The 27,704-nt window shown below is 34.3% G+C and overlaps 2 protein-coding genes across 2 annotated transcripts in view; both read left to right on the forward strand.

The window, feature by feature from the left end:
* LOC109722537 lies at positions 299 to 983 on the forward strand. Its single transcript, XM_020250629.1, has one exon. It carries the CDS (start codon positions 393 to 395, stop codon positions 717 to 719), a length of 327 nt encoding a protein of 108 aa, XP_020106218.1. The 5' UTR covers positions 299 to 392; the 3' UTR covers positions 720 to 983.
* Positions 19,643 to 27,704, forward strand: part of LOC109722359 (mitochondrial adenine nucleotide transporter ADNT1-like) — a 29,275-nt gene continuing 21,213 nt past the window's right edge. The window contains exon 1 of the mRNA XM_020250396.1: positions 19,643 to 19,813. Within this exon, the coding sequence (XP_020105985.1) occupies positions 19,659 to 19,813 (155 nt within the window). The 5' untranslated portion in view covers positions 19,643 to 19,658. The remainder of the gene's footprint in view (positions 19,814 to 27,704) is intronic.

Below are 27,704 nucleotides of genomic sequence, written 5' to 3' on the forward strand. Positions count from 1 at the left end.
GATTAAATTTAGGGGATAGGTGAGGAATTTATAGTCATAAAATTCAAAATTTTAGGTGATCAACGATGCTTTAGCGAAAAGTTAATGTTGTTTCAATGTACCATTTCTTCATTTAACCGAAAAACATTAGTTGTGTGGTTGAACAAACCTAGTAGGGTATAATGAACATCAAAAAGGTTACAAGAATTGTAGTCACACCAATTCAAGAAACATTTACAACATGCTCACCAAATAGAGGTCTAGATCCTATCCCCCTCTTTTGACCACAATTTTATCATTTATTTAATGAATGCACCTGTCACTGTCCCCACACTTAGCCAAATCAAACATCTCCTTAATTTATAGATGAGGAACACAACACATATGGTTTGAGCCATCTCTTTATTGGATACATGGAGAGGCACCAAAATAACAAAGAAGAAGAAGAAGAAGAGATTAGGCTCTCAATATGGGATTGTGGGAGCCCTTTATATGACTCCTATGAGCTTGCCTCTCTTTGTAGCCTCATCGACCGCCACGTCGTAGCATTGCCGTCGTTCTCGGAGGGCTCTGGTGCAAAGTTTGCCGGCCGGTCGCGAGGAGAGTTTAGCGAGAGCGCGAGGAGAAGGAAGTTGATGGTTGTTGCGCGGAAGGAGAAGATAGAGGAGGAGGAGAAGAAGATGAGTAAGGCGCGATTGCGCGCTGTTTTCAAAGCCATTGTTTTCTGGAGAAGATTATAAGAGGTTTAGTCTTTGCCACTCTGAACATCTTACATGTACTAGGAGCCAATACATATATAACTTTGTTAAGAATCTAAAAGGGAGGCGTGTTTATATATCTTTGTTGAAGAAAAAGAAAAAATAAAAGGGGTGAAAATGAGAGATGTAAAGAGGAATGATGGATATGTGGATTTTTCTGCCTCTTTTTTTTTTTTTCCCCAGCAAAAAAGATTATATGATCTAATGTTGTAATGGAAGATAATAATAACAGGAGCCATTCATTTATTTGACACTTTGATATATATATATAAACACATCTCTATTCCAATGCATTCATATTCTAAAAATCTTGATATTAAAATGATTTATAAGTTAAGCTAAATTTCATTTATCATAGTTAATTCTTTTTTGTTCCAAACACAATCGCTTTTATATTTTTATCACATCTAGGATATGCGGTCCTTTTGGCGCCGACTTCTAGTATTAAGGTGTGGTTCAAGATCATGAGCAGTAAAAAAGGATCTTCGAACTCAGAGGTTTTTGCACGGTTCACAGTAAAAGCAAGGCCAAACAAATAGGAGAATAGTTTGCTATTAAGTAACTAGGCCATTCAACTAATGGGTCGGATCCAGCCCTTAGTCCATAAGATCCAACTTGTTTTCGGGCCCAATCAAAACCCTGAAGTCGCAGAACCAGATGTGTGTAAAAGGAGTCGGTGACGAAACTACCAGTTTCGCCGATTCCATGAGGGTCCGAATGAGGGAACCTAATAGTAATTTCTAAAATCGTTGACGACACACCTGCGATTGCCGACTTTAACCTACGAATTTTATATTGGGCTGCTAATGGGCCTAACTGTGTCTTCTCGGATTGGGCATGGGCTTTTACAAAATGGGCCAAGGCGGTTTACGCTCAATTGCATGTCCACGTGTGTTGGCTTCTAAAATAACTTCTCTACTCGCAAAGCAGAAGCCGGAACGTTCAACCGTAAAATTATATTTTATCAAAATTTGAAATGGACTCGCCATAACCAGAAATTCAGAAACTCTAGTTTGAAGCTACTTACTTTTAGAAACTCGAATTTGTAGTAGAATCAAAAATATCATATTAAAAATTTTATTATTATTATTATTATTATTTGCCAAATCTATATACTATACATGATAGAGGAACCTGAAAAGCGTACGGCCGCGCTCTCCGGTTTGGAAGGAATTCTACACTATCACATTTGCACTACGTCATTAATAACAAGCCAATCACATTCCTTCTTTTTAAATAAAAGTACAATAAAAATATTTTTTTACAATCATGATGGGACATATACCTCTAAAAGAAGATATTTGATTGATTTGTTACGCCACGTCACCAATATACCCGTTGCATTCTAGAATTTTTCCCGGTTTGGGGGCAAAAAGTTGAGGCCCACTTTTTCATTCCTCTCTCTTCTAAAGGAACCTTTTTTCTTTTTTTTTTTTGGCTACATAAGATCTAAAGCTTCATTAATAATTAATATAATAAAGTTAAAATTTCATACAATCTATAATATATAAAAAAAATCTAAATATANAAATTTAATTAAATTTTTAAATAAATTTATTAGAATAATTTAATTATATAAATATTAAAATTGTGGAACTTGGAAAGCAGAACAGTTATGCACCCAGTATATAAGATATCCTCACAAATTCTTTAATTTAACTTTAACATAGATAAAGTTTAGCTTTAACAAGATCAAGTCATCTAATATAAGTCCTCCAATTTTAATTCTTTAGTTAAAAATTTATTTATAAAATAACTATCAAAATTATTAAATTTAATTAAAATTTTAAATAAAGTTATTAGAATAATTTAACTATATAAATACTAAAAGTTAAAAAAATTTAATTTTTGTAATGCACATAAGACTATTTTATAGATTTTTTTTTCCTTTAGCTATAGTTTTTTATTTTAAAATTTTAATAAATATGTACATATTAATTGGTTGAAATATTATCTACTTATTGCGAAGCGAATTTTTTTATAATTTTATTTTAGATCTTCTCGAGTAAATTCAAAAATCTCTTTGGTAAAGAAAAAAAAAAAAGAAAAAGACCTTTTAGGTAACAAGGAGTATTTGACTGCTATAATTTGTTCTTTTTTAATTTAAAATATGTGAATTCTTTTTATTCTTTGTAGCCGCATCGAAAGTTCGGCATCAGATACCAAAGAAGAATACAGATGACGGGAAAAAAATAGTTTTTAAAAATCAAATATGTTTTTTGTAAGATGCATTAACTTTTGTAATAGATGGTTGGTATTAACCTTTTCCTTTTTCAATAAATTGTATTATTTTATGTTCTATCTCTTTTCGTTAGATGATATTTTATATAATTATAGTTTTAGCTAATATTGTAGAATCTGTGTAATACACATATATGCTGCATGATTAGAACCTCAAATCAAACAATAGATGATTATGTTTTTAGACATTTTACATTATCGTTTCAAATCTTTTCATATTATTTGCCAAAACGTAATAAATCATATATGAACTTATGTACTTATAAAATTATACATGTATTAAAAAAGTAAATATTTTTAAAAATAAAAATATTATTTTTTCGTCGTATCGTGCGGGCTCTAATTTATTACTAAAATAGAAGGAGAAACAAAAGTCCTTATTATTAAAGGCCTTTCTTTTGGCCCTCGCTCATGGCTTATCCAAACCTTACTCTTACGTAGTTTTTTTGTTGTAGGTTTTGATCCTTTTGAATTAAAAAAAAAAAAGTTAATTTCGTATAGGTATCTGTAAATATAGTAAATTATATATATATTTTTATAAAATTTAATTTTCACATATTGTCTTTATAAAAATTCTGATGTTTTCGAATATGTTTAGTCTGTTAGAAAAAAATTAGTTAACCGTAGATAAAATACTTAATCCTAGTTAATTAATGAGGTGAATTGACCATTTTACCTCTCTTCAATTAACAGTTGAAATGTTTAGAGGGACATATTTGTTATGACAAAAAGGTCATTTCATTTATAAAATAAACAGTATTTTAACGGTAACAAAATAGAAGACCATACTTGAAAATATTAAAATTTTTATAAGAATAACATATAAAAGTTAACTTTATAAGAATATATTTATAATTTATTATGTTTGCAGGAATCCGTGTAATATTAACCCTAAAAAATTTCAAAAAAAAAAACTAAAAAAAAAATCTATAGAGGTATCCGCAGCAGCCCCTCACGTGTGCATATCCAAATGACAAATCCAAACGGTCAAAAGTCAAAACGTACAACATTGTCCTGATCTTCTACTCGTATGATTCTATATCTTAACCGACTTATTGTAATATATGTAATAAAATATTATTTATAAAAATAAATATAATATTTTTTATCATGATAAAATAAATATAATATTTATTTTATTATACTTTCTCACTATAAATGATATGAATTTATTTGCAATACCAAATGGAGCCTAAAAATCTATGATTTATTTTATTGTAGTGCACTCAATCTATTTGATTTATTGCTAGAGAGCCTATTATTTAGGCCTATCAAAAAAATGTAAGCAATACTATCCATACATTTTAAAATTAGTGTAAATTTTACACCTCACTTATCTAATGTGTAAAGCTTTTTCATCGATCACCTCAATATATCTGATGAGAATACATCACAAGATATACACTTTAAATGGCATGTATAAGCAGCATTTTTCTTTCTTAAAAATTATATTTGATGAATTTTGTAGGCGGAATATACGTTCTTTGTACTTCACAATAATTTATTGCAACATCCAAATAGAGCCCAAAGTTTTTGCTATCATAAGGCACTAAAGTAAATAATTACAAATTTATAAATATCTATTAAAGATGAAAATCTAACTGTTTGAAAGCAAATGTTGATTACTGACATGAAAACCTAACTTTTCTCGTGATTAATTAATAATTTAATACCATAATTAAAATTAAATTTAGACTTTAGTTAATCTTAATTGTTCCCACCTGGGAACAAACTTGTTCCAAGAAAAAAGGTGGAACAACAGTTCCAACCTTATATCAGCTTATTTCAGAAACTCAAAATTTACTGTTCTCGAATACCAAACGCAGCGTTAAAAAAAAAAAAAAAAAAAAAAAAAAAAAAAAGACTCTGTCCCCTCCCAGCCTCTTTGTTTCCAAACCAAACACTGCCTATTTGTTTGGGAGAAGTCCTTTCTTGGTTGGTAGGGGTAAAGGACTTTTCTCCTAATGAAAGGGCAAAAGCAAGAGAACTAGATCTAACCACCACTTTGCTAGTGTGTCTCTGGCCCATCTCTTTTCCCTTTTTTTGAATACATGTGGTGGGGACTAAAGCTTAAAGCTCAACCTGTTTGTGACCTAATATTTGAAAACTATATGTCAGCAAATTTCATCCATTTATTTACACATTTGAGTGGGCTTTCGAATAAGAATCAGATCACTTGTATAAATCAATCAGATTCCCTTGGTCACATTCGAACCTCTTTATATATTCTTTAGGGTTAATTTCACCTACCTATAAACATATTGAACGGTAAATATATCCCTACAAAGTTCAACTTTCATATATTGTTCCTATAAAAGTCCTTATGTTTTCAAATATGTCTTTCTGATTTGTTACCGTTAAAGAATCGTTAGAGAACTTTTTATATTTTTAATTTTACCATCACAAATATCTTTCTTCCAAAATCATAACAATATAACATAAATGTGTAAAAATGTCAAAAACTAACTAGGGTTAAGTATTTAATCTATGACTAACTAAATTTTTCGAACGGATTCTAATAGCAAAAATATATTTGAAAATATCAGGAGTTTTATAAAGACAACATATGAAAATTGAACTTTATAGAGATATATTTGTTATTTACTATATTTGCAGAGACTTGTATAAAATTAATCTTATTTTTTAATAAAACTAATCTTATTTTTTAATAATATTAGGTATTTATTAATGTACCTTGGTGACTGAGTACGGAGGAGATAAGTAGTTAACTTTGCAAATTATAAGTTTATTGCTTAGTTAATGTGTTGCACTTGAGCTTGCTTTTCTTCTTATAGGATAGTGGGTGGAGCATCTCAAAACATTTTTGAGTGGAAAAATATTTTTGAGTGGATTATTTATATTTTTATTTTAGATGGTTTCACTCTTTTTTTATTTATTTTGTAAAGCCAAATTCCAGGAGTGTCGTGAAAAATAAATTGTTCTCTTTTTGCTATGATTAGTTATAGGCCAATTTGCATAAAAAATTCATCGATTTTGAGATTTTGCAAAAATAGGCAATTGTTTTGGAATTTGTAGATTCGGACCGAATCTTTAGAAAACTGACCAAAATACTCTTATTCACTTTTCTCTCTCCTCTTTTTTTTTCGTTTATTTTTTTCTCTCCAGTTCTCCTCCATCGCCTCTGCGACCGTCCGCGACGATAAACCGACGCCAACTCGTGCTCCTCCTTCTCCTTCTCCTCCTCATCCTCTTTTCCCTCTGCTTCCTCGTGTTTTTTCTGCATCCATCTCCTCTTCGCTCTCCACCTTCATTGCAGGAGATCTGCTACCCACCAAACCTATCTCTAGAAATTCGCTAGTCGAAGAGGCCGGAGGTAAGGAGGGCCGAGGGTGCACGAGTGAAGGTGCTAGAGATGGGTTTGGTGTGTGGTAGATTTGCTGCAGTGGAGATGGAGGGCGAAGAGGAGATGGATGCAGAAAAAACACGAGAAAGTGAGGGGAAAGAAGGAGAAGGAGAAGGCGCACGAGTTGGCGTCGGTCGTTGCTCTCGTTACTATCGCGGAGGGCATCGAAGGCAGTGAAGGAGGACTGAAGAGAAAAAAAAATAATTGAGAGAAAAAAAATAGGAGAGAGGAAAGTGAATAACGGTATTTTAGTCAGCTTTCTAAAAATTTGGTCGGAATCCATAAAATTCAAAATAGTAGTCTACTTTTGCAAAATCTCAAAACCCAATGAATTTTTTATTCAAATTGGCCTCAGTTATATTACAAATTTATCTTTTTTTTAAAAAAAGTAAGAATAGAAAAATAATGCTAGTCATAGGAAGAAGAGGAAAAATCTCCTTCTTTATTGTTAATGGAGGAGGTGAGGACAAATCAACACCAAACTCATCGGAGGTAGAGGGGAAGGAAGACTTATTCTTCTTATCCTTTTGCGGACGTTGTCTACGGTGAAGGAAAAAATGAATCGATTTGTTAGAGTATGAGAATGATGTTTTAATATTTTATATTTAACATACCTCAGTTTCTTTTCTGAGAACAGAATAATCTCCCTCTCCTTCATCAATCGTGATAAGGAGGAAGAGGCCGGTATTCCCTTTACATTCTTTTCAAATGATGACGACTGAGCAACATAAAAGGAAAAAATGTCTATCCATTTTCAGCCTAGAAATAATTTTATTCGAAATTTTTGAAGTATTTCAAGCCAATGTCAAAAAGAAAAAAACCTCCAAATTTTTACCGAGTAAAAAATAATTTTTTCCATACAAAAATTCTTTATACATTTCATATGCAGCTAGCGCCTAGTGCGATCTGACATATAAATTAGCTAATATACTCTGAAAAGCAAGATATTCTAAAATACTAATAAATGTTTGTAACATTTGTCTCTAATAGAGTGAGAAACTAATAAATTTTATTTTCATTACTTACCCAAACATTTTTAATACAATGAACTCTCATCCACTAATAAAAGCGTCATTCATTTTATAAATCTTACAAATGGTTCGTAAATTCAACATTTTCTTTTTACAAAATATAGAATTGATATTACCAGAATAGATACGTTTGTATTTAATTAAAATTTAAAATTTTAAATCTTTATGGTCGAAACCATAAATAGTTTTTTTAGTTTATAATTACTTTCTGGAGGGTGTTTTAGTAATTTCGCTCCAGAGCCATCCTCCAATCCGATCCAGGTTTCCCATTTCCACAAAAAGGTTAATCCCAAACCTTCCACACACAAACACACACTCACACACACGCACACAAAAACTCTCCCCGAAATTTCTCCTTCACCTCTCTCTCTCTCTCTCTCTCTCTCTCTCTCTCTCTCTCTCTCTNAAAAATTTATTAATAAATTTTAGAATCCCGTAGATAGACTGTGAAAAAAAAAAAAAAAAAAAAAAAAAAAAATGACAGCATTCTATGATATGTCTGAAGTACTTATTAAAGCCACGCTACCTATATAAACCTCAGCCACCTTTTAGGTTATGTCGGTTTTAAATCGATGTGTTCTTATCATATTTTATATAATTGATTTAAATAGTTCGATTAGTTGCGTAAATTTAAAACTTCAGTTTTATAATAACTGATAGTGTGTAGGTTGTATATTTTTTCGACCTATCTTTTTTATTTTAAAATTTTCTAACCTATCGATTAAGTTTTATCAAGTATGTATCAAGTCTTTATAAAATATATAATAAATAAAACTAAAATTATAATTAGAAATTATAGTATAAATATCAAACTACTCGTTAATTAAATTTTAAATTTTAGAAAACTTTATAAGTTTTACATTAACTAGCTAAAAACTAAAATTGTTAAACCGTAAGATTTTAAATAAGCTATCAAATTATATAAAAAAAAAGAGTATACTTTAATGATTAACTTATTTTGGCTAATATATATATCTTTCTCTCTTACGGCTGACCAACTTTGCAAGATTTTTAGAGTATATGGGAGTTTTTTCTTCTTTTCTCCGGACTTTATATTGAAGTGTTGAAGAATAGATAATAATAAAAAAAATAAAGACTATATTACAAAAAAAAATAATAAAAAAAGGAGTTGTCCTTTCAAGTTTACAGAAAAAAAATATTATTTTTCATAATAATAGATCCACTTGGAGACTAATAAAAAAAAGATGAAATTAAAAACAGGGAAAAAAAAAACAGTTTAAATATCTCGTATACTAGGTAAAAATAAAATAAATTAGAATTAAAAAGAATTGGTATCACATTTTAATTGATGTTTTATGTTATAGATCCACTTAAAGAAAAACAATTTATCTTTACTAGTGTACGAAAAGTTAAATAAGACCCCGTACATAAGAAGAAGAATAGAACCGTTTTTTTTGTTTTCGGGTTATAAATGCATTGGAAGAAAACAAATGAAAAAAAATTGAGATTCAAAGAAACAAAATAAAAAAAAATGAATTGATACTATATTTTAATTAGCTATTGGCGTCGCTTCGCGCCCAAGATATGATCAGAGTCGTAATTAACAATCAAGTACGCTACGTGCTGTGTCACTCTTTTACTATCTGTGTGATGTCACTTGCTCTAGTTGCGTACTCGATTGCAATTTATAGATTACAACTGGCACATCCTCTTGAGAGAAATTAATCATCAACTGTAACTGAACAAGATATCGCATACATCATAAATGTTACCTCTTCCCCTATTAATTGCTCTGGTTAAGAGTTGTCACGCTTGGTGGTTGGAAACTGATTAATATTAGTCGGTGCAGTCGACACTAATCCTAAAATCACCGGAAACTAACACAGTTAAACATAAAATGAAGTACGGAGCACCCACTGAAAAACTGGTACGCCCCTTCTTCGGAGTCCTTTAGTGGTCCATTTCCCTCAAAGTTTTTAGGAATTTATTGTATAAACCATACTAAAAATAAAAAAAAGAGACATACTAACTTCCCTTTTTTTAACTTAAAAAAGAGAAATTTTTTTAAATAGTAATTATTAAACCATTTAATTCTGTAAAATAGGTGTTTTACTAAATAGAATAAAGTTTTCTAACGGACTTTTTATCTTGTATAATAAAGTAAGACATGTAAGCTAGTATTAAAAGTAGATGATTTATAATGCTGACGAACTCATGTATTTTCATATAGGCCTCATTTTATAAGTATATAAGTTTCTCCTTAAATACTATCGTAAACTAAATCTTTATTTAATAAGAATAAATAAGGACTATATTTTAACTATATAATTTAAAATACGAATCTACTCTTAAACTTAAAAATAAAAATACTTGTTCCTTTTATCGCAAAGTTAATAACCTGATCTCGTCACCCCCTCGTTCTCGAATAACCGGTGCAATATGCAATTGGTTTATGATGGGCTCATATAATCACATAATAAACGTAGGATTGGTGAGTTTCTAATCTTAAATGTGGAAACAAAATAATTGAAAGGATAAAGTGGTTTTCGGGGTTGTTTAAAAATTTTAAGAGTTTATAATCCCATATTTTAAATGTAAAATAATATCTCACATGTTCAGTGTAATTAATCTTACCCGGATCATCCGGCTGTTTCGAATTGATTGGGTTGAATCTCATTTGTCCGGCTAAGCGGCATCTATGCTTGACAAATTGGGTTTAGTAGGTTCCAATCCGAGCTTGAGCTTTACCCAGATTCGGGTTCTTTAAAGAAGATACTATCCTCTCTACATTACGAAGGTTTAATTCAATTTCGGGTAAAACAAAAACCCGAAGTTTATCTCCTCTGTTTAGGTGTTTAAAACCCCGAAAAGTAAACCTCCACAAACTTAACTACATTAATATTAAGCTGGGGGTAGTTTATACATTCTTCGTTTTTTAAAATTGGTAGCAAGAACTGATTCTACAGTACCTCTTGGTAGTCATTCGGTACTCGAGTTAAGGAATTTTTGATAAAGTGGAGTTTTATTAGACTAAAAAAAAAAAAAAAATTACAAGCTGCTATAAATTTTACATCGGACACCGGTCCCTATTTAAAAAGTCATATTATTTGAACTACGTCTAGAGGGTTGTAATTAGGATGTTTCGGGTAGTAAACAAGTTTTCAAACGGCGGAAATAGACGACATAGATTAGATGAGAAAATCTTTATTTTAATGTTCAAATTAGGCGTGTTAAACGAAACGTTAAGACACCTGGTATTTGCGATTGGTTGATAAAGTTTTTATGCATGACTATATATTCTGTGTGAGTAGCATGAATTCTCAAGTTAGTGTCACAAATGCCCTAAACTGGGCTAAGTTGAATAGACTTGCAATCTAAATAACAATCCGGAGAACGGCAAACCAGAGTACACCTGGCGTCGAAATAAGTTGAACAATCTAAGTAAGTTAAGTTGAATAATCAAAAGATTTGAATAACAGTGCTTTATCTTTCAACTTCGGTAAAATTGGATAATTATTTATCGGTCGTTTATGCTATATGACTATCATATTTTCTTTTTTCTTTTTTTTTTTTTTTTTTTTTTTTTTTTTTTTTTTTTTTTTTTTTTTTTTTTTTTTTTTTTTTTTTTTTTTTTTTTTTTTTTTTTTTTTTTTTTTTTTTTTTTTTTTTTTTTTTTTTTTTTTTTTTTTTTTTTTTTTTTTTTTTTTTTTTTTTTTTTTTTTTTTTTTTTTTTTTTTTTTTTTTTTTTTTTTTTTTTTTTTTTTTTTTTTTTTTTTTTTTTTTTTTTTTTTTTTTTTTTTTTTTTTTTTTTTTTTTTTTTTTTTTTTTTTTTTTTTTTTTTTTTTTTTTTTTTTTTTTTTTTTTTTTTTTTTTTTTTTTTTTTTTTTTCTCCTTTTCTTTCTTTTCTTTTTCGTTGTTCTTTCGTCCCGTTTTCATCAAGTCTGTTGATATTTGACAATGAGAAATTTAATATATAGCTTTTGAACAACAATAAAAAAGAATTTTTTTTTTTAGTTAGTTAAATTGCGAAGAAAGGATATTGTAAAACGCTTTTGCGTTTTCCAACAAGCAGTGTTGGAGAAAACATACTACATCGGCTATTAACGTTGTCACTTTGTAACCAACACGTGTAGAAAAAACGAGACATTAGACAATGGTGACTAAAATCGTAATATTAAGAAACTTAATCTCTAAGAGTATGGAACGTTGTACCACACCAGGACTCCGGTTTGTTCGGGATTTGTATGAGCTCTTCACCACTCAACATACCGAGGTGTAATAAGACAGTGCGTGGTTTTACTAAGTGCGTAAAATGATGTAGAATTTGCATTACTAAATGATAGCTTCCGGTTAGGTGAATACCTCTCATGATTTTTAAGATGACGCTCTAATAATGATATATATATCTATATCTATACCGAAATGAGTTAACATACGTTAAACGGATAGTTATTTTGTTCGTTTGAGTATTGGTGAAAATTAATGAGTGTGCGACAACTTAATAGATCGAAAACAAGTTGCTTTTTCTTTCTTTTCAAATCCAGGACTTGGAATGCTTTGCGAAATAATTGCGAGCGGTTAATTTTTGGATCGGTTTGTCCGCGAATCAGGATTGATGCTCTTTAGCGTCTCTTAAACGTATATATCCTCTGTTTTCCGCGGTTGATAGCTGATTGTATTTTATATATGATATGTTTTAAAAATGTATGTTGTAAAGTAAGAGAAAAAACTCTCTTTCTTTCTGCAACTCTAGAGGTGATAATCGTCATGTAAAGTTGAAGAAGCTGGGTTTTAATTACCGATTAATTAGAATTAATCGGTAATTAGATGAACGATTCGAGTAGGAGCCGCAAAAGTCCGCGTTAACACTTAACGGGGGAGAAGTTAGAGAATGAACACGTCGAGGAAAAGGTACAGGGCCCGGCCTGAACTGGCCTTTAAGCATTTGTCCGGCCTGGGTTATACCGAGTCAGCCTCTCTAGCACCCGCACGGTCGTCTCATCGTAGCTGTGCGTGGCCGGGTCATACATCTTGGCGCAGAAGACGACGAATTGGTAGCACATCGTGGCGGCGGCGTCCGGGCTGAAGACGCTGCCGGCACTGGCGCGTCTCATCATTATTCTTCTGCTGCGTCTTCTTCGGTATCGAGATCGAGACATACCATATACTCCTCTCTCTCTCTCCTCACTTAACTTACTTACACCTGATTTGTTACTTAGCCTCATACTAAACCTCTTAACACCTCTCCTCGGTTCCACAATTTATCCGAGTAACCTACCCCCACAACCCCCACCAGGTGCACTCTCGCTACAGAGCAATTTAATTTGGACCGAACAAGTAGAATTTACTGGTAAAACGGGAACGGAGAAAGGGGGTTTAATTTTTTCGTTCCTTGTTTAGGATCAGGATTTAAAAAAATCAATCGATAATTAATTAATTTATAATCGATTTAACATCTCACCAAAGAATCCGATTAACGCTAGGTGAAGTATTATAAATTACATATTTGCGTTGTAGTTACCGCACGAGAGTTAATTCCAGAACAGAAAAGAGTCACCTCACAAGCAGTTCCATAATAAATATAATTTAAAAACCTATTCTGTAGCGATGAAAAAAAAAAAAAAACAAGTTTGATAATCGTGTTAAAAATAAATATATGATATATCCAAGGAAAGATCTTATATTTTAGCAAACTTAAAAGATGGTGATATTTTATTAATAAAAAAGTATTTTTTATTTAATACTCGATTACTATAAAAAATTATAAACCGCCCTGAGATTAATAATTTCATCTACTGCTTAAATTAGACTAGTATTAAATAGATGACTTAAAGTTATTTAAGTCGTGTAAATTAGTTAAGGATTATTTGTATAAAAACGAATATTAAAAGTTTATAAATTAAAAATAATAATAAAAAAAATTTTTTTTTAGATGACCTCTACCAACGCCTACATTCGTTTTCGTGCTTGATGTAGTTTTGTTTATTTCAGGATTACCCGTTCACCTTAGTTTTGTACTCAGTCTAGGTTATTTTGGTACTGAGTCTAGGTTATTCGTGCGTGAGTAGCACTATCGTCGGGTACCTGTTTAGAAGTTTTCGTCCCCGTAAACACATTAAAGTGATCCTTTCTGGGTTTTCATCTCAGTTTCCACCCGGCCTGGTTTACAAGAGGGGTGCTTCGTCTCCGCTGTTTTATCGCCCGGCACTCACCCCGGGTCTACCCGGGTGAACGCCAAAGGGGGGAAGAGGGGAAGAGAGGCCGTGTGGTGCACATCAGGAATAGGGGAGGAGGAGAGGAGAGAGATAGGGGTGCAAAGCAACGGCTGAAAATCCATCCCCACATTTGCCCGTGTCCATAAGATTCTGAAATGGGCCTAGGCTTAAGCTTAAACTACAGGGAGAAAGAAAAAAATGGGACGGAGAAGAAAAGTGAAAAGTGTGAAAAACGGCAAAAGAGCCTCCGGATTCGACGAAGGTTGAACATGCGAGTCAAGTAAACTGAATTACTTACTTCGTCTATCGAACGATAAATAAAGAGTTTTTTATTTTTTTTGATTGCCAGCGATTCATTCTTTCTAGATAGCAAGTACAAACTTAAAGTTCAAGTTAAAGTTATCTATTTAACCTTAAATTTCAAAATTTTTTAAGAGAGACTTTGGCTGGTCTGGGCTGGGTTATACCTCTCTAAGCCTGAGCCTGAGCCTGAAGAGGGGGCATGATGGATGATGGGAGGTTAGGGGAGGTCTGCTGCTGTAGGGCACCCGGGGTATTGGGAGGCTGTTAACGGAAAAGGCTTAGGTTTGATGAGGTGGATAATAGGGTGAATGTTGGTTTTTTTTTTTTTTATTTTTTTTTTTTTTTAGTATTAAATTTCTAACCATATTTAATACTAGTAAAGATCCACATGCACCATTTTTTAAATTTTTAGATATACACTTTAACGTTCGAGTTATAAATCGATAAAATATACGAGTTGATTTAAATGTAATTTTAATATATATATGTATGTATGCCTATTAACGAATATATAGGAAGTGTCCAAACTTTTATAAACTAAATGAGAAAAAAAAAAAAAAGAAAGATTTTATAAGGAGTATACAAAGTGGTAATAATGTTTTATGAGGGCATCAATAGAGGATAATTCAATTGAACCCAATTTGCATTCAATTTATAGATTATGTCAATTTTTTTTAATTTTACGATTAAAATGGGAATTGAATTCTCGTTTATTCTTTACAACCATTGCCATCTCCCCATATAACTTTTTCTGGTTTTCAGTTTGATGAAAAACACGGAGACTGAAATTCCCGTTTATTCTTTCAGTCACTACCACTTTCCCTTATAAATTTTTCTGTTTTATCATTAAAATGTTTCTATTATCTCAATTAATTGTCTAAAATTGAGATTCCATATAATATTTATCTAACCTTGCATTTTTCCCATAAAAGTTATAATCGGAAGATTCTCCCCATTTAACCTTTCAGCTTTTAAAAAGTCCCCATATATTCGTTAACGGGATATATATATATATATCAGAACATTTTCGTGGTCCAAAAAACACAAATACTTAAAAAATGGCAATCTAGATGCGGAAACTAGTAAAAGTGGGCAATCTAATAAGATAAGCTGGTTGTTGGGTGATTTAAGATTCTCCGGATGTAGTAGTATTGGCGTGTAGAGAATTAGGTTACCGATTTTTAGATATTCGTGATTATTAAATCATAAAAATTTTTATATCCTCGAGTTAATATATATATATATATCGTCCCGACAACACGAGAGAGGACTCGGCAAAAGCTACTACCTTAAAGACTTAGCTGCTAGCCGAGGCAATCTGAACTAGATCGCATAAACTTCAAAAATCTTTTATTAAAAACGCTAAAAAGCTATAGTAAATGGATCGTTAGCTTTCCTAAGTTTTAGTTATTAAAAATTGCCGACTTTTATTTTTAAGATATTTTTTACCACTATATCGTGATTTTAAAAGCTAGTCTTTCTAACTAGAACAACATCTATCATATTTTTTAAAACATAGTTTTAAAGTAGACTAAACTTATGAAGATGTGGCAATTTGAATTTTTGCCGTCTATAGTTGGTAATTTTTAATAACTGAAACTTAGGAAAACTAGTGATCCATTTACTATAGTTTTTTAGCGTTTTTAATAAAAGATCTTTGAAGTTTATCGGATCTAGTTCAGATTGCCTCGGCTAGCAGTTAAACTTTTAAGGTAGTAGCTTTTACCGAGTCCTCGTGTCGTCAGTACGATATATATATATATATATATATAACGAGAAAAATCACCTCTCGTATTTAATAGATGTTTTAAAAAAAAAAAAAAAAAAAAAAAAAACGGCATTGAAACCAATTACACTAAGCTAGCAAGACCGGCCGAGAGTTGAACATTTTAGCTTGGCTTAGTTTAACCCTTACATGATTCAAATCAGCCAAGCTAACCCATTACCCATTACGTAAAACTTAACCTTAACTAAGAACACAAAAACTAATTAATTACGGGTGCAACGGAATAAGATCAATTAATGTTCCCATATCGGGGTGGAAACTGTTACGTCACTACTACTGTATTAGTTTTCCTGTGCTTCTTTTGTATCACACCTGCACTACTCGACAAGCCAGAGGAATTAAAGGATTATTAGGTTGCTTATGTGGTAATAAAATAGCATTCGCTGATAAACCACGTAGCTCCCCTGTTCCCAATCTCTTGTTAGGTGCTTCTTTATCGGCAACTCTGGTAAAAAGTTAAAATAAACGTTTTTTTTCTTAATTTGTCCCACTTTATAAGGCATCAATCCAATTCACATAAACGGGATTACAACAGCACATAATCAACTCTACAATGTCCTTGTAATCTCTCTGTTGTGTTGTCGCATAGTGCACTTGCACGTACACTAGGACTATGTACCTCACTAGCTATATTACTTGCATAATTAATTAAAAAAAAATAATTAAGTTACTAACTTCGCCTCACACAAAACACTATTCCAATCACTTGATTTTTCATAAACCCAAATCCCGAAAATTGTGTTTTCTTATATTTTTATATGAATATATATTATATTATAATGCATGCTTTTTTTATATATATATGTATATATATATATAAAAAAAAATAACATAAAAAACTGTTATAAAATATGCTAAAAAAAAAAGGTTAAAGTTTGTCACAAAATCAGGTACAGAAACCTAAATAGTGCCGTACCTAGTCGAATAGAGCACGTCCCATAAGTAAATCATTTTAATTAATTAACAGTGCTAAAAGAAAAGAAAAAAAATGGAATAGAATACACCATCTCATCCATGCATTGTCACCCGGAATCAAAGACCTTCTAAATAAATATTTCTTATATCGTTCCTTTCCTACATCTTGAAACGAACAATACGATGAATTGAATGCACATGATAACAGGAACAACGTGGTAATCCAGTTTTAATCACCGATACATGTATATAAACTTTTTTTTCTTTTCTTTTGTCACCAATAAAGCGGGTATATATATATATATATATATATATATATATATATATATATCAACGTACGGTGTAACGGTGAGGTCATTTTGTAATCCATTCATGCTTTAGATTATAGGCTAGTATTGTTTTTCGATTTTTGTTCTAATTCATTGAGTTTAGCTTTCGAGGTTTAATCTTTAAAAACAAAAACGTCCTTTTTTTTTTTCAATAATTTTTATTCTAGCTACAATAATAAAGGTAGGTTCTTTGTCTTTTCTTTTTAGTTTTGGCCCATTTTTCTCTCTTTTTTTTTTTTTTAGTCTGGTATAAACGTGTTGTTAGTGTTCATGTAAAAAACTGTTGAGTGCGGAGAGGTGGTTAAATCGTTGAAGGCTCGTCTACGTCACCTTTTTCAGCTTTTTCGTTTAATTAATTCCTCGTATCTATCTATATGCTTCTTGTGTTTGACTCTGGTGGGTAAGGGGGCTTAGGTTAGTACACCGCGTGGGTGTGCACAATTACACAGCAAACTCGCACGGTTTCTCCTCCGGGCTCTATCGCTTGGAAGATAGCGTCATATGCGCTGTTCTTGTGCTTCCCCCTAAGGTTTCGTACTCGTAGATACGTACGCAAGAGAGGAAAAGGGAAGAAAAAAAAGAAAAAAAAAAAAAAACTTCTTAAACTAAGCATGGGAATCTAAGAGAGGAAGAAATAGGAGACGCGTGGCAGGGCGGCGATCCTAAACAAGGAAAATAAGAAGTTCCGTGCTAAACTTGTACCCCTGCCTTTAGCTAGGCCCAACCACCTCTAAAATAAAGCTAGACAAGTCTTACTCTGACACTCAACCTCAATCTTTATTGCTTTTTTTTTTTTTTTTTCGTGCAAGATTTAGACTAAAATAGGTGACTCTTTACTTCGTCCTCCGTCCATGTGGTAAAAAAAAATATGCGAATCTAAATAGTTTTAGACGATTTTTAAGTGAGAGTAGGGAAAGCCAATAACAGGATTTATTTCACTCGACAATAACAGGATTTATTTCACTATTCAACCCTGCTTTTTATGCTAATTTTAAAGTTGGACAAAACATAGACAGCAATAGGCAACAGCAATAGAACTCGAAAATAAAAGGCAAATAGCAAAATCAGATCTAACCTTAAAACAATCAACTCGGCCGGACCGAGCTAAACGAACCTGACCCGACGGCTGACATTTAGGTGTCTAATAAACACCTGTTTAATGTACCCGGGAACAACCCGAGCTTTGACACCAATTTTTTCAACGAAATGTCGATTGTTCTGTGGGAAAAGAAAATTCTTGTCGTTATTTACAAGTGTTTTCGTTGAATAATACGATTGTCAGTTATTCACAAACTTCGTCACAGGATATTCTTTAGTTATCAAGTTCCGAAATAGGAAGAAGATAAGGTTCATTTACTTGATTCAGCCTATCTAGTACACGCATGTACATCATGAGGGAAGCGTTCGTAAGAGCGATGTGTGATCGTTGAGACTATTTACCTAGCGTAGTTTTGTGATGACGTTTTAATGCATCGCTTTACGAGTTTAAATTTCTAGTTCCTGGCTTTACATGTTGAGGACAGGATTGTTAGATAGTAAGTAACGAAGACACGTTATGTTACGTTGACTATTGATTACTTACAATAATGTAGAGATGTTTCTTCGTATCTCAACTGAAATTACTCCCAAAATCTAGACCCTACTTTATAGTGGTATACGGTTACATCCAGGTCTTCGGGACCGGGTCGGATAGAAATTAAACAACCGGACATTAACAGTACCCGACAATAAACAGTCATGTTCTTCTTCACCAGGCCCGGTCTGATCATATATATCTATCTCTAATAAGAATAACAGCACAGGGTCGTGCCTTCGGATTGATTAGCCGGCGTGTTTGTCTTAGGGAGGACATGTACATTCCGTCTCAACGCCACGAGGGCTAAAACGAACCTAGAGCCCTGTACTGTGAACGACGATAATTTAAATACTGAATGCATGCGAACGACATAATGTCAAGCTCATGAGGTGCTAACTCGTCGTTACACGTCCCAATAGCGAACCATTAAAAACGTTTGAAGAAGCACTATATTAAAAAAAAGAATTTAAAATGAAAATAGATCAAACCTTTCAAACTATATTACAAAAAAAAAAAAAAAAACTCTCTATCTATCGTGCGATGGGCGAAGCAAATAAAATAAATCTTTATTTAAATCGATCTTTACATTTAGTTGATTTTAAGCTTAAACTCAGAGTCCATGGTTGGTATTTCGGGAAACAGTGAACGAAATCCCTGCTAGCCATTCAAACTATATTACAACTTTTTTTTTTTTTTCTCCTCTCTTATGCCTCTTAAGTTTTCCCCGTAAAGAACGTTCAACGTTGGGCCGTGCTCGGATAGTGGGCATGGCCTGAGCCCGAAGGCTTAAACATGCTTAAAAAGTCTACAATGGCCTTGGAACACTAAAAAAAATTATTAATATTAAATAAAAAATAAATATGTAAGTCAGCAACTCAAAATCTAGGACATTATACCTAAACAAAATCTAAACAAACAATATATTAATATTAAATAAAAAGAAAACAAAAGTCCTGCAACGAACTCGATCGCCGCACCCACCAAAACCCCTAACCTCCCCCTCTCACTCTCTCGCCCCTCCTCTCCCCCGCCGCCACAGCGAGCTCGCCGTGATCTGATCCCTCCGCCGTCGCCGACGCCGCCGCTGCCGCCGCCTTCTTCGGGGTCGGCGAAGAGGATATCTGCTGCTTCGTCTTCGTCTAATTTGGGATCCTTGTGTAGGTGGGGGAGGGGGGGCGGGGGATTGCTAGGGTATTTTGGATGGCGTCGAAGGATGTGGTGGGGAAGTCGGCGGTGACGACGATCGTGAGCCTGACAGAGGAGGCGAAGCTTGCCAGGGAGAGGGTCAAGGCCCCCGGCCACGCGATCCTCAGCATCTGCAAGTGCCTCGTCACCGGTGGCGTCGCAGGCGGAGTGTGAGCTCTTAGATCTCTCCCGATTAGATTTTTTTATATTGCAATTGTTACTTATCTGAAGCATAGCAAATTTTGAAATAGATATGTAAATTTCAAAAATTTTGTTTTCTACTATCTGATCTTACTGTGTTTTCGACGTGGTTACCTGATTTATAAAATTTTGATGGAATATACTTTAATCTGAGGACAATGTTTTATTACGCGATGAAATATCTGGTGAAAATCTAATGAATACAACTAAATTTAGGCAGTAAAATGAAAGAGTTATGAATTTGGGGTGCCTATTCAAAAGCATTGTGAGGTTAGATAGTAAAATTAAAACTTTTGAAAGCTCATGTACTTGTTTCAGAATGCGGTGTAGTTCAGAGGAGTACTGTACATTTTTATATTTATCTTTATACCTATCTTCATCATGAAGAATCATTATAGCCTTACATCAAATTAGCCAGAGGAGGAGGGCGCAGGAAATCAAGGAAAAGAAGAAAAAGCGGGTTAGAGAGAGAGAGACAGAGTGTGTGAGTGCGTGCATGTGCGAGGGAAAGAGTCTGGAAAACTATGTATAACTAAGCCGCCACCGCTGCTGCCGTCGCCGCCAGAGCCGCCTAAGCCGCCACCATCGCCGTCGCCTAAGCTGCCACCGCCACTGCCGTCGCCGCCTAAGCCGCCACCAGCGTCACCGCGGAAGGCCAGCTGAATCTGCACGAAAAGGTTTTCGATGAGAGCGATAGAGAAATAGGAGAGATAAGAGAGAGAGAGTGGGGGCAGTTGGAGTAAGAAAGAGAGAGAATGGGGACAGGTTAGATGGAGGAGGAAGGAGAGAGAGAGAGAGAGAATGGGGCCACCTTAGAGAAAGAGAGGAGGGGAGAGGGGGAAGAGAGAGAGAGTGTGTGCGAGAGAGTAGAGACATAGAGAGAGAGATAGGGGGTTCACAGCTGTGATTTGATTTTTTTTTATTTTTTTTTTTGTGTGGACCTCACCTTATTGGAAAGGTGCCATGTGGTGTGGAATAGACCTTGGGAAAGAGCTGTCTTGGAAAACTCTTGGTCCAACTTGATAAAACCTTGGGAAGGAGGTAAAATCTTGGGAAGGGTCCAAGAAACTATTGGACCAGCTTGGTAAAACCTTGGGAAGGAGGTAAAACCTTGGGAAGGAGCCAAGAAGCTATTGGACTATTCCATTTGTGCTTGAGAGGGATTTGTGGAAGCAGCTGACGTGGAAGCACAAAAAAGTGCCACGTATACCTTTAGAGACTGTCAAATTTAGATAATAATACTTTTTATTATAAAAAAAAGACATTTGAACTTTCCTGTTGAGGAAAAAAATAATAAAAAAAAACATAATATCAAAAATAAAAAAAATAAAAAGAGATAAGAAGTTGTGAAGTTATATTTCAGGCCTCTTTTCTTCATTTTTTTTTTGAGGGTATATGAGATTTTTAGAACGTTTCAACCAGTCGGCAATGAGTGCAATGAGTGCGTCTTACATATCAGTCCGTATTTTTGGAATAGTTGGTTAGCGTTTATAGTCCACAGAATTGCAAAGCAAATTGTGCGGATTAAACTTGTAATTTTATTTCTAAAAGAGTAGATTATGTTTTTTTTTTTTTTTTTATTGTTTGTTTACTCAAAAAAATTATAGGTCTTAAAAGAATATTATTATATAAATATTTTCTCGAGTCTTTTGAAGACGGAGCATATTTCAGTAGGTTGTGGTGCACGGACTACTGTGTCTGACCCTCCTTTATAGGATATTAGGAGAAGAGGAGGTTTATTCGGTTTCATTTAGGTAATAATGATTGTGTACGATTAAGGGAATAATTTTATTTTTTTTTTGTAGTTTATAGTGGGTATATCAAAGTGTGAAGGAGTGAAATCATAAGATACTAAATTTTACATAGTTAAATCACAGTACACCAAAGTAAAAATAGTAAAATAATAGCTAAGGTTATTAGAAAAAAACAATTTAATTACTGTTTCAATTTTGATTTCCTATGATTTTATTTATAAACTATTTGGATCTACCTCACAGTCTTTAAAAAACGTATATTAAATTGTTTTATAATTATCTTTTTAATTGTTTTTCTATTTTTATTTTGGTGTACTATGATTGAACTATGTGAAATTTGATGTCCCATGATTTTACTATTTCACGCTTTGGTGTCTCCACCATAAACTTCAAATGGGAATTTTATTTGGTTATCGTAACTGGCAGGAATCGCGTTCACTGTTTCCTGAAGTATTAACCATGAGCTCCAGGATTCAAGTTTAGGATTAACTAAGTGTAAAAGTCGATTCAAATAAATATTTACTTTATTTGCTTCGCCTATCGTATGATGGATAGAAAGGTTTTTTTATTTGATTATCGCTTAGGGGTGTTCTATTCATACAAAAGGCGAAGACTGTAAAGATAGTTTGGGGTTTTTATACTGGTTCAGATTTGGAAACTCTCAAAACTCGTTATTTCTTCTTTTAGCTTTTTTTTCTAACCTTACTACTCTATTTAGTTTTTTCGAACAAGACGGCCTACCTATAGAACGGGACGTGTAGAGACTCTATGGATAGGTAATATAACCAGCTTTCTTATACGCCATTATTTCGGTTTTAATACATCTATTATACGTTTCTCGGTTTAGTGACATCTCGAAAACTGGTCCGAATTATTCGCAAAGGGTAAACTTTAGGTTGTACAGTAGAGGATAACCGTATTTATATCCGGGTTTTACCTGTCAAGTACTAATAGGAGGTTTAGTACTAATACGTAGTTCCTGGAAGGTTGTCTGATCTTAGTTTAGTGTTTTAAAGGTACAAGACAAGGCTATAATCAAGTCTATAAGGACATATAAGGCGAAGAAGGGTATTTTCTCCTGAGAAAACCACAAAGTTCAGTTTAATTTATAACATCTTGTACGGTAAGTTAAGGTAATAATGATCGACAAAACCGTTGGGTCCACTAGCAGCATACAATTCATATTGCATCAATTCTATTCACTTTTGTATTTTTCTCATCTTTAATTGGTATTTAGATTGTTCGATTATCAAGTCGAGTCTAATTGATGTTAACATTACATTGTACGTGTCCAAAGGCTGTCTTGATTGTCCACGCTCGTTGTACAGTAAGATGTGACAAGTATGTTTTTTCCGGGATTTTCCGGATCTTTTATAGGTTTCCTTTGGTTTCGTGTCCAGTAGATATGACTGTTGTATTATCAAAATAAGATTTTAGGTTGTTTTTGTTTGTTCTCTATAGTTTGAGTGGTAGCCCCTTATATTTTCGCTAATCGAATGGAGTGGCCGACAACTAACATCACCAAGAAGAGAAAGAAGAACCGTCGTCGTTCGGAGCGTGAGGAACGTCGTCGAAGACGGCGTCGTCGAAAACGGCGACTTAGGCATAGGAACAAACTGAAGAAGAAGAAGTAGCTACGGTGAAAAAAATAGGCAAGAAAGTACAGTTGGCGTCGTCGCAGGAGGAGTTCAAGTTGTGGACAACGGAGGAGTCCCTAAAATAACTAGAGGCGTGGTAGCCTGACAAGAACCCGGAGGAATCGAAGGAAACTGCTAAAGAGAAAGAATCGGAAGAAGAAGAAACGTGAGAACGAAAGCAGGAAAAATAGGGGTAGTAGTTAAACGAGATGACCAAAACAGAGCCGACGTTTTTAACGTGCTAATTTTACGACTTCAAAACGAACGTTATAACGTGTAAATGACTGTCAGTCCTTATGTTTTATCCCATTTAACGTGGTGTCTAGGGGTTGGAAAGAAACGTAAGGCAGTCAGAATGGGGAAAGTAATTAAAGAAACCAATTTAATCCGTTAGTAGATAGATATTTACTCCTTAGGTTTTTTTCCGATTTTGCTATCAAACTATCGTAAATGTACCTATTAACAAAGGGTAAATGAGATGCTTAAATTAGTCTTCCAAGTCTAACGTTCTTCTAAGTTTCCAATCGCTGGTACTGTATTAAAGAGTTTTTCCTTTCCTGGGATAGTCTTGTTAACTTTGTAACCTCTTCTTTGTTTACTTCCCCAACTCCTGGGGTTACGTTAAGTGGGACTTATTATCATAGGGCTTTGTTTATTCGGGGAGATCTTCACCCTGATCATATCGGTAACCAACGCTTAGTTCCGTGATAAGTAATTATTATATATAACGTTTTTCTTATATCGAGACTGGTAAAGGAAGAAAATTTCATCTTAAAAATAGTAATCATCTTTAGGGGTCGAGTCGGTTTTGTCGTAGGTTGAGTCGGTTGGGGAAAAAGAAGTCGAGGAAGAAGCTATCGACGGAGAGACATAGGAATTGGTCGTCTCCTCGTCCCCACCGGAATGAGTGAAGAACAAGTCGACCCTGTCGTCGAAGTCGAAGTACGAGTCCAAGGAGGAGCCGTAGTAGTAGTGGGAGTAGTTAAAGTTCTGGTAGTAGAAGTGAAAGTGAAAGGACGTCGTACATAACACCTTTTACCTAATATATACGGTTTTTGTATACCAGTTGTTTAACTAAACTTCCAATTATACTTTCTTTTAATTGATTAGGAACAGTGTTACGTGATTTTGTATATGTTGCAGATGTGAAGAAGTCTATCCGCAGTGTATTAGTACAAAGGAACAGAATTGACTGTTGTATTTATTCTTTTGGTTGTTTCATAATGCTAGTTATAATCGGAGGGAGTGTAATATTTCTAAATCGGGATCTATGTCCGATTATTACATTCAATTAACCTGTTGCTGTTATATTTTCTTCTTACCTAAGATCAAATCGTTGATTTTCATTTAGAATCCTTATAGTGTGTACTTATGTACTGTGTCTATTGAGGATAAGATGGAACTTCAACAGTTTACGTACATCCAAAGTAGAATATTATCTTTTAAGATTGATCGTCGGGGTCAGGCTCCGTAGTAGGTATCGTTCCAAACCCTGGTTCTTATATATTTCGGTTAAACTTAGTTAAGGATATGAACCGCTGTTCAATTTGTAGATGACTATGGTTATCTACGTCAAGAGTTAAACTCTTTAACACAACCTTTGGGATCGGGTTTTTTGATTATCGTCTGTCGATTTACGTTCCCTGAAGGTTTAGTTGAAAAGTTACTTTCTTCTTCCTTATTTTCGTCTTTGGTTCTTCTTACCAAATTCATCTTTCTTCTTTCCTCCACCACCCACCCACCTTCCTCTCCCCACCTCCCTCCCTTCTCCTCATCTTCCCCACTCTTACGGAACATCCACTTTTTTTTTCTCCTTTAAAGACTCGACTTGGAGCGGGCTTTCGGGTTAGTTTTAATAACTTTTGGATCTCTTGATTATGGTTAACGGTCTATATCAATAAAAAATTTTCTTTTCGTCCTCAGGTTTACCTTTTCCGTCGTTGTGCGTTTTCGACTATTTAGACGGTCAAAAATTTAAGTTTTTTCTTGTTTTTTCACAGTCTTTGTGTCTTGTACATCCCCCCGTTTTTGTTGCCCATTATTGTTGTGTAATCGTGATCGTTGTTATTTATCGTTATGTCGGTATCAAAATTTTCCGGGTCCGCGTAGTTCCACGCTCCCGAGGATTTCGAATCAACACGTCGACTCCTTTTATCCCGTGTGTAAATGTCATCTTGTTATTTTATGAGTAATTATTTTGATACAACGGTAATCCGTACTTGTTTACCGTTTATTCGAAGATATTTTACTGTCAACTTAATGGTGTTATTTTTATTGCTTTTGTATCCAGGATCTTATCAGCGTAATGATGTTCCTGCTTGACACAAATAGTTTTCGTTATTTTTATTGCTTTTTCTCACGTGAGAATACAACACATTTAATGTTGGTTCTAACTGAGAGGAACTAAACATATTTTTCCGTATGAATTTTCGTAATAACTTATATAGCTAGATTTTTATTAGTTTTACAACTATGCTTTCTTACTCATATATCGATTTTGTTTATTTGTTGTGCACATTTCTAAGCAGTGATTAACGATGTAAGGTTTATTCTTGTGTGTATTCGTACATAGGAATGCAGGCCTCATTGATCGCTGTTGTTGTAGTCGTTCATCAAATAGTTCACTATTTAAATATTGGTCGCTTTCGAGTTACGACTGCACCATGGGAGTAGCTTTGATCCTTTTTTTTTCCCGTTTTTACAAGTTGTCAGTGACAACTGTACTTAAAAAAGTAAATTGTTGTTTACGTTCCGTGTCTATACGTTATTCAGGTGTTAGGTGAATAATATCAATAGTGCTTGTGTATATCGATGTTTACTCATTGTGTGTTTTCTCTACGTACGTGATGACTTCTTTTATACTCTATTAGTGTCGAAATGTTTCATTTTAACTCTCTCTCTCTCTCTCTCTCTCTCTCTCTCTCTGGAGGAGAGGCTGGCGGCGTCACAGCAACGAGAGAACCACCAGACTCCTCGGGGTTTGGCCGAAACCGCCCAGCCACCACCGCATCATCAGCAGCAGTAGCAGCTGTAGGCGGGTCCTCCACTGCAAGTCGCCGCAGCCCCGGGTCTTGTGGACGAAGAGGCCGAGGAAGCAGCCCCAGAAGCTGCTCGGGAACGAGAACCTGCTTAGGAATAGGCTGAAGAAGAAGAAGAAGTCCCTAAGCTCGCGGCGCATGTGCAAGCACCAGGGCTAGAAGTCCCCCGGTAACAGGGAGGACGAAGGTGGGGGCTGGTAGAGGAAGTGCTAGGTCGATCCCAAAGGTTGCTGCGTCTTCTTCATATGTCTAGATAGTTGTGGCTCCAAAGGTTTAGGAGATATACTTAAGCGGCTAGCTCTAACACCTAAACTCGAGCTAATCGGGAAGCTTTCCTCTAAAATAACATTCTAATGTCCCCCTTTTTTTTATTAGCATGTTTTAGCAGCCAAGAAGCTTTTAAAGGTCTAGTTTTGTCCCCGCTTCTATAGTCCAATCCCTGCTCTCTGTCTCTAGAGCACGTTCCCTGCTGCACATTACTCCTTTACCTAGCTCTCTGTTAATCCCAAAGCTTTCTAACCCTAACTCCCTTCCTCTAGCCTAATCCCAAAGCTTCGCGTGTCCTCCTCTCTCTGACCCTGCTTCTTCGTCTGCTACCGCTACTCGCTCGCGCTCCTGCTCTAATCCCGTAATCTATTGCAGTCACCGAATTTTTACATTTAGCGCCTTTGTCTCGGTCCCTCCCCTTTCCAACATGCTACGGTGAATTTTACAGGTGCACCGCACTCGTGCTTATAGCCCGGCCTATTTTAAAACCCGGGTTATGCTCCGTCTAGAAGAGTCACGGGCCAGGTCCGGTGCAAAACCCGGCATAAAAATCATATTACTGGGTTCATACTCAGCCGGGTTTTTAGCCCGGGCAAATCAAAATTCAAAACGAACTGCGACGACGCAGTATTCCTCAACCCTATTTTGGTTTGCTTATATACGAAGAGATAAATGGTTGGTTCGATTTATAATAGAAGTGAAAGAGAGGGGACATTGTGTAGACTAGACGTTAGAGCTTACGTTGGATTCAGCTTCTAAAATGGTCTAATTCTCCTTTCCCTTTGAGTCGAAAATGAAGTAGATGAATAAACGTACTTTATTAATAAAGAAAATGAGAGAATTGTATATTTTACAGCGCGAATAAAGTCTATTAAGCTTGTGCTTATTTGAAATTTTTTTTAACCAAACCTGGATTTGGTTTCATAAGTCTACTTTTAATGTCCCTTCCCTGTTATAATAATACCCGGATTTCGAGAATGGTTTAGTCCGGTATTACGAGTCGACCCGGTCCCTATCAAATTATCCGGCGTGCTCGCGGAACTAGTCGGGTAATTCGTGTTTGGACTTGAGGTGGCGCTTATGCGGTTTACGGGTCTTAGTTGTGAAATTGAGTCTCAACCCTCCTTAGATTCCGAAACTGATTTGTCAAACATCTTCGAAGTA

This window comes from Ananas comosus, linkage group 16 (assembly GCF_001540865.1).
Source record: "Ananas comosus cultivar F153 linkage group 16, ASM154086v1, whole genome shotgun sequence".
In the NCBI taxonomy this organism is placed as follows: domain Eukaryota; kingdom Viridiplantae; phylum Streptophyta; class Magnoliopsida; order Poales; family Bromeliaceae; genus Ananas; species Ananas comosus.

What these genes read in the sequence shown, in the direction of transcription:
- LOC109722537 (XM_020250629.1), top strand. Translation starts at nt 393, where the DNA reads ATGGAGAGGCACCAAAATAACAAAGAAGAAGAAGAAGAAGAGATTAGG.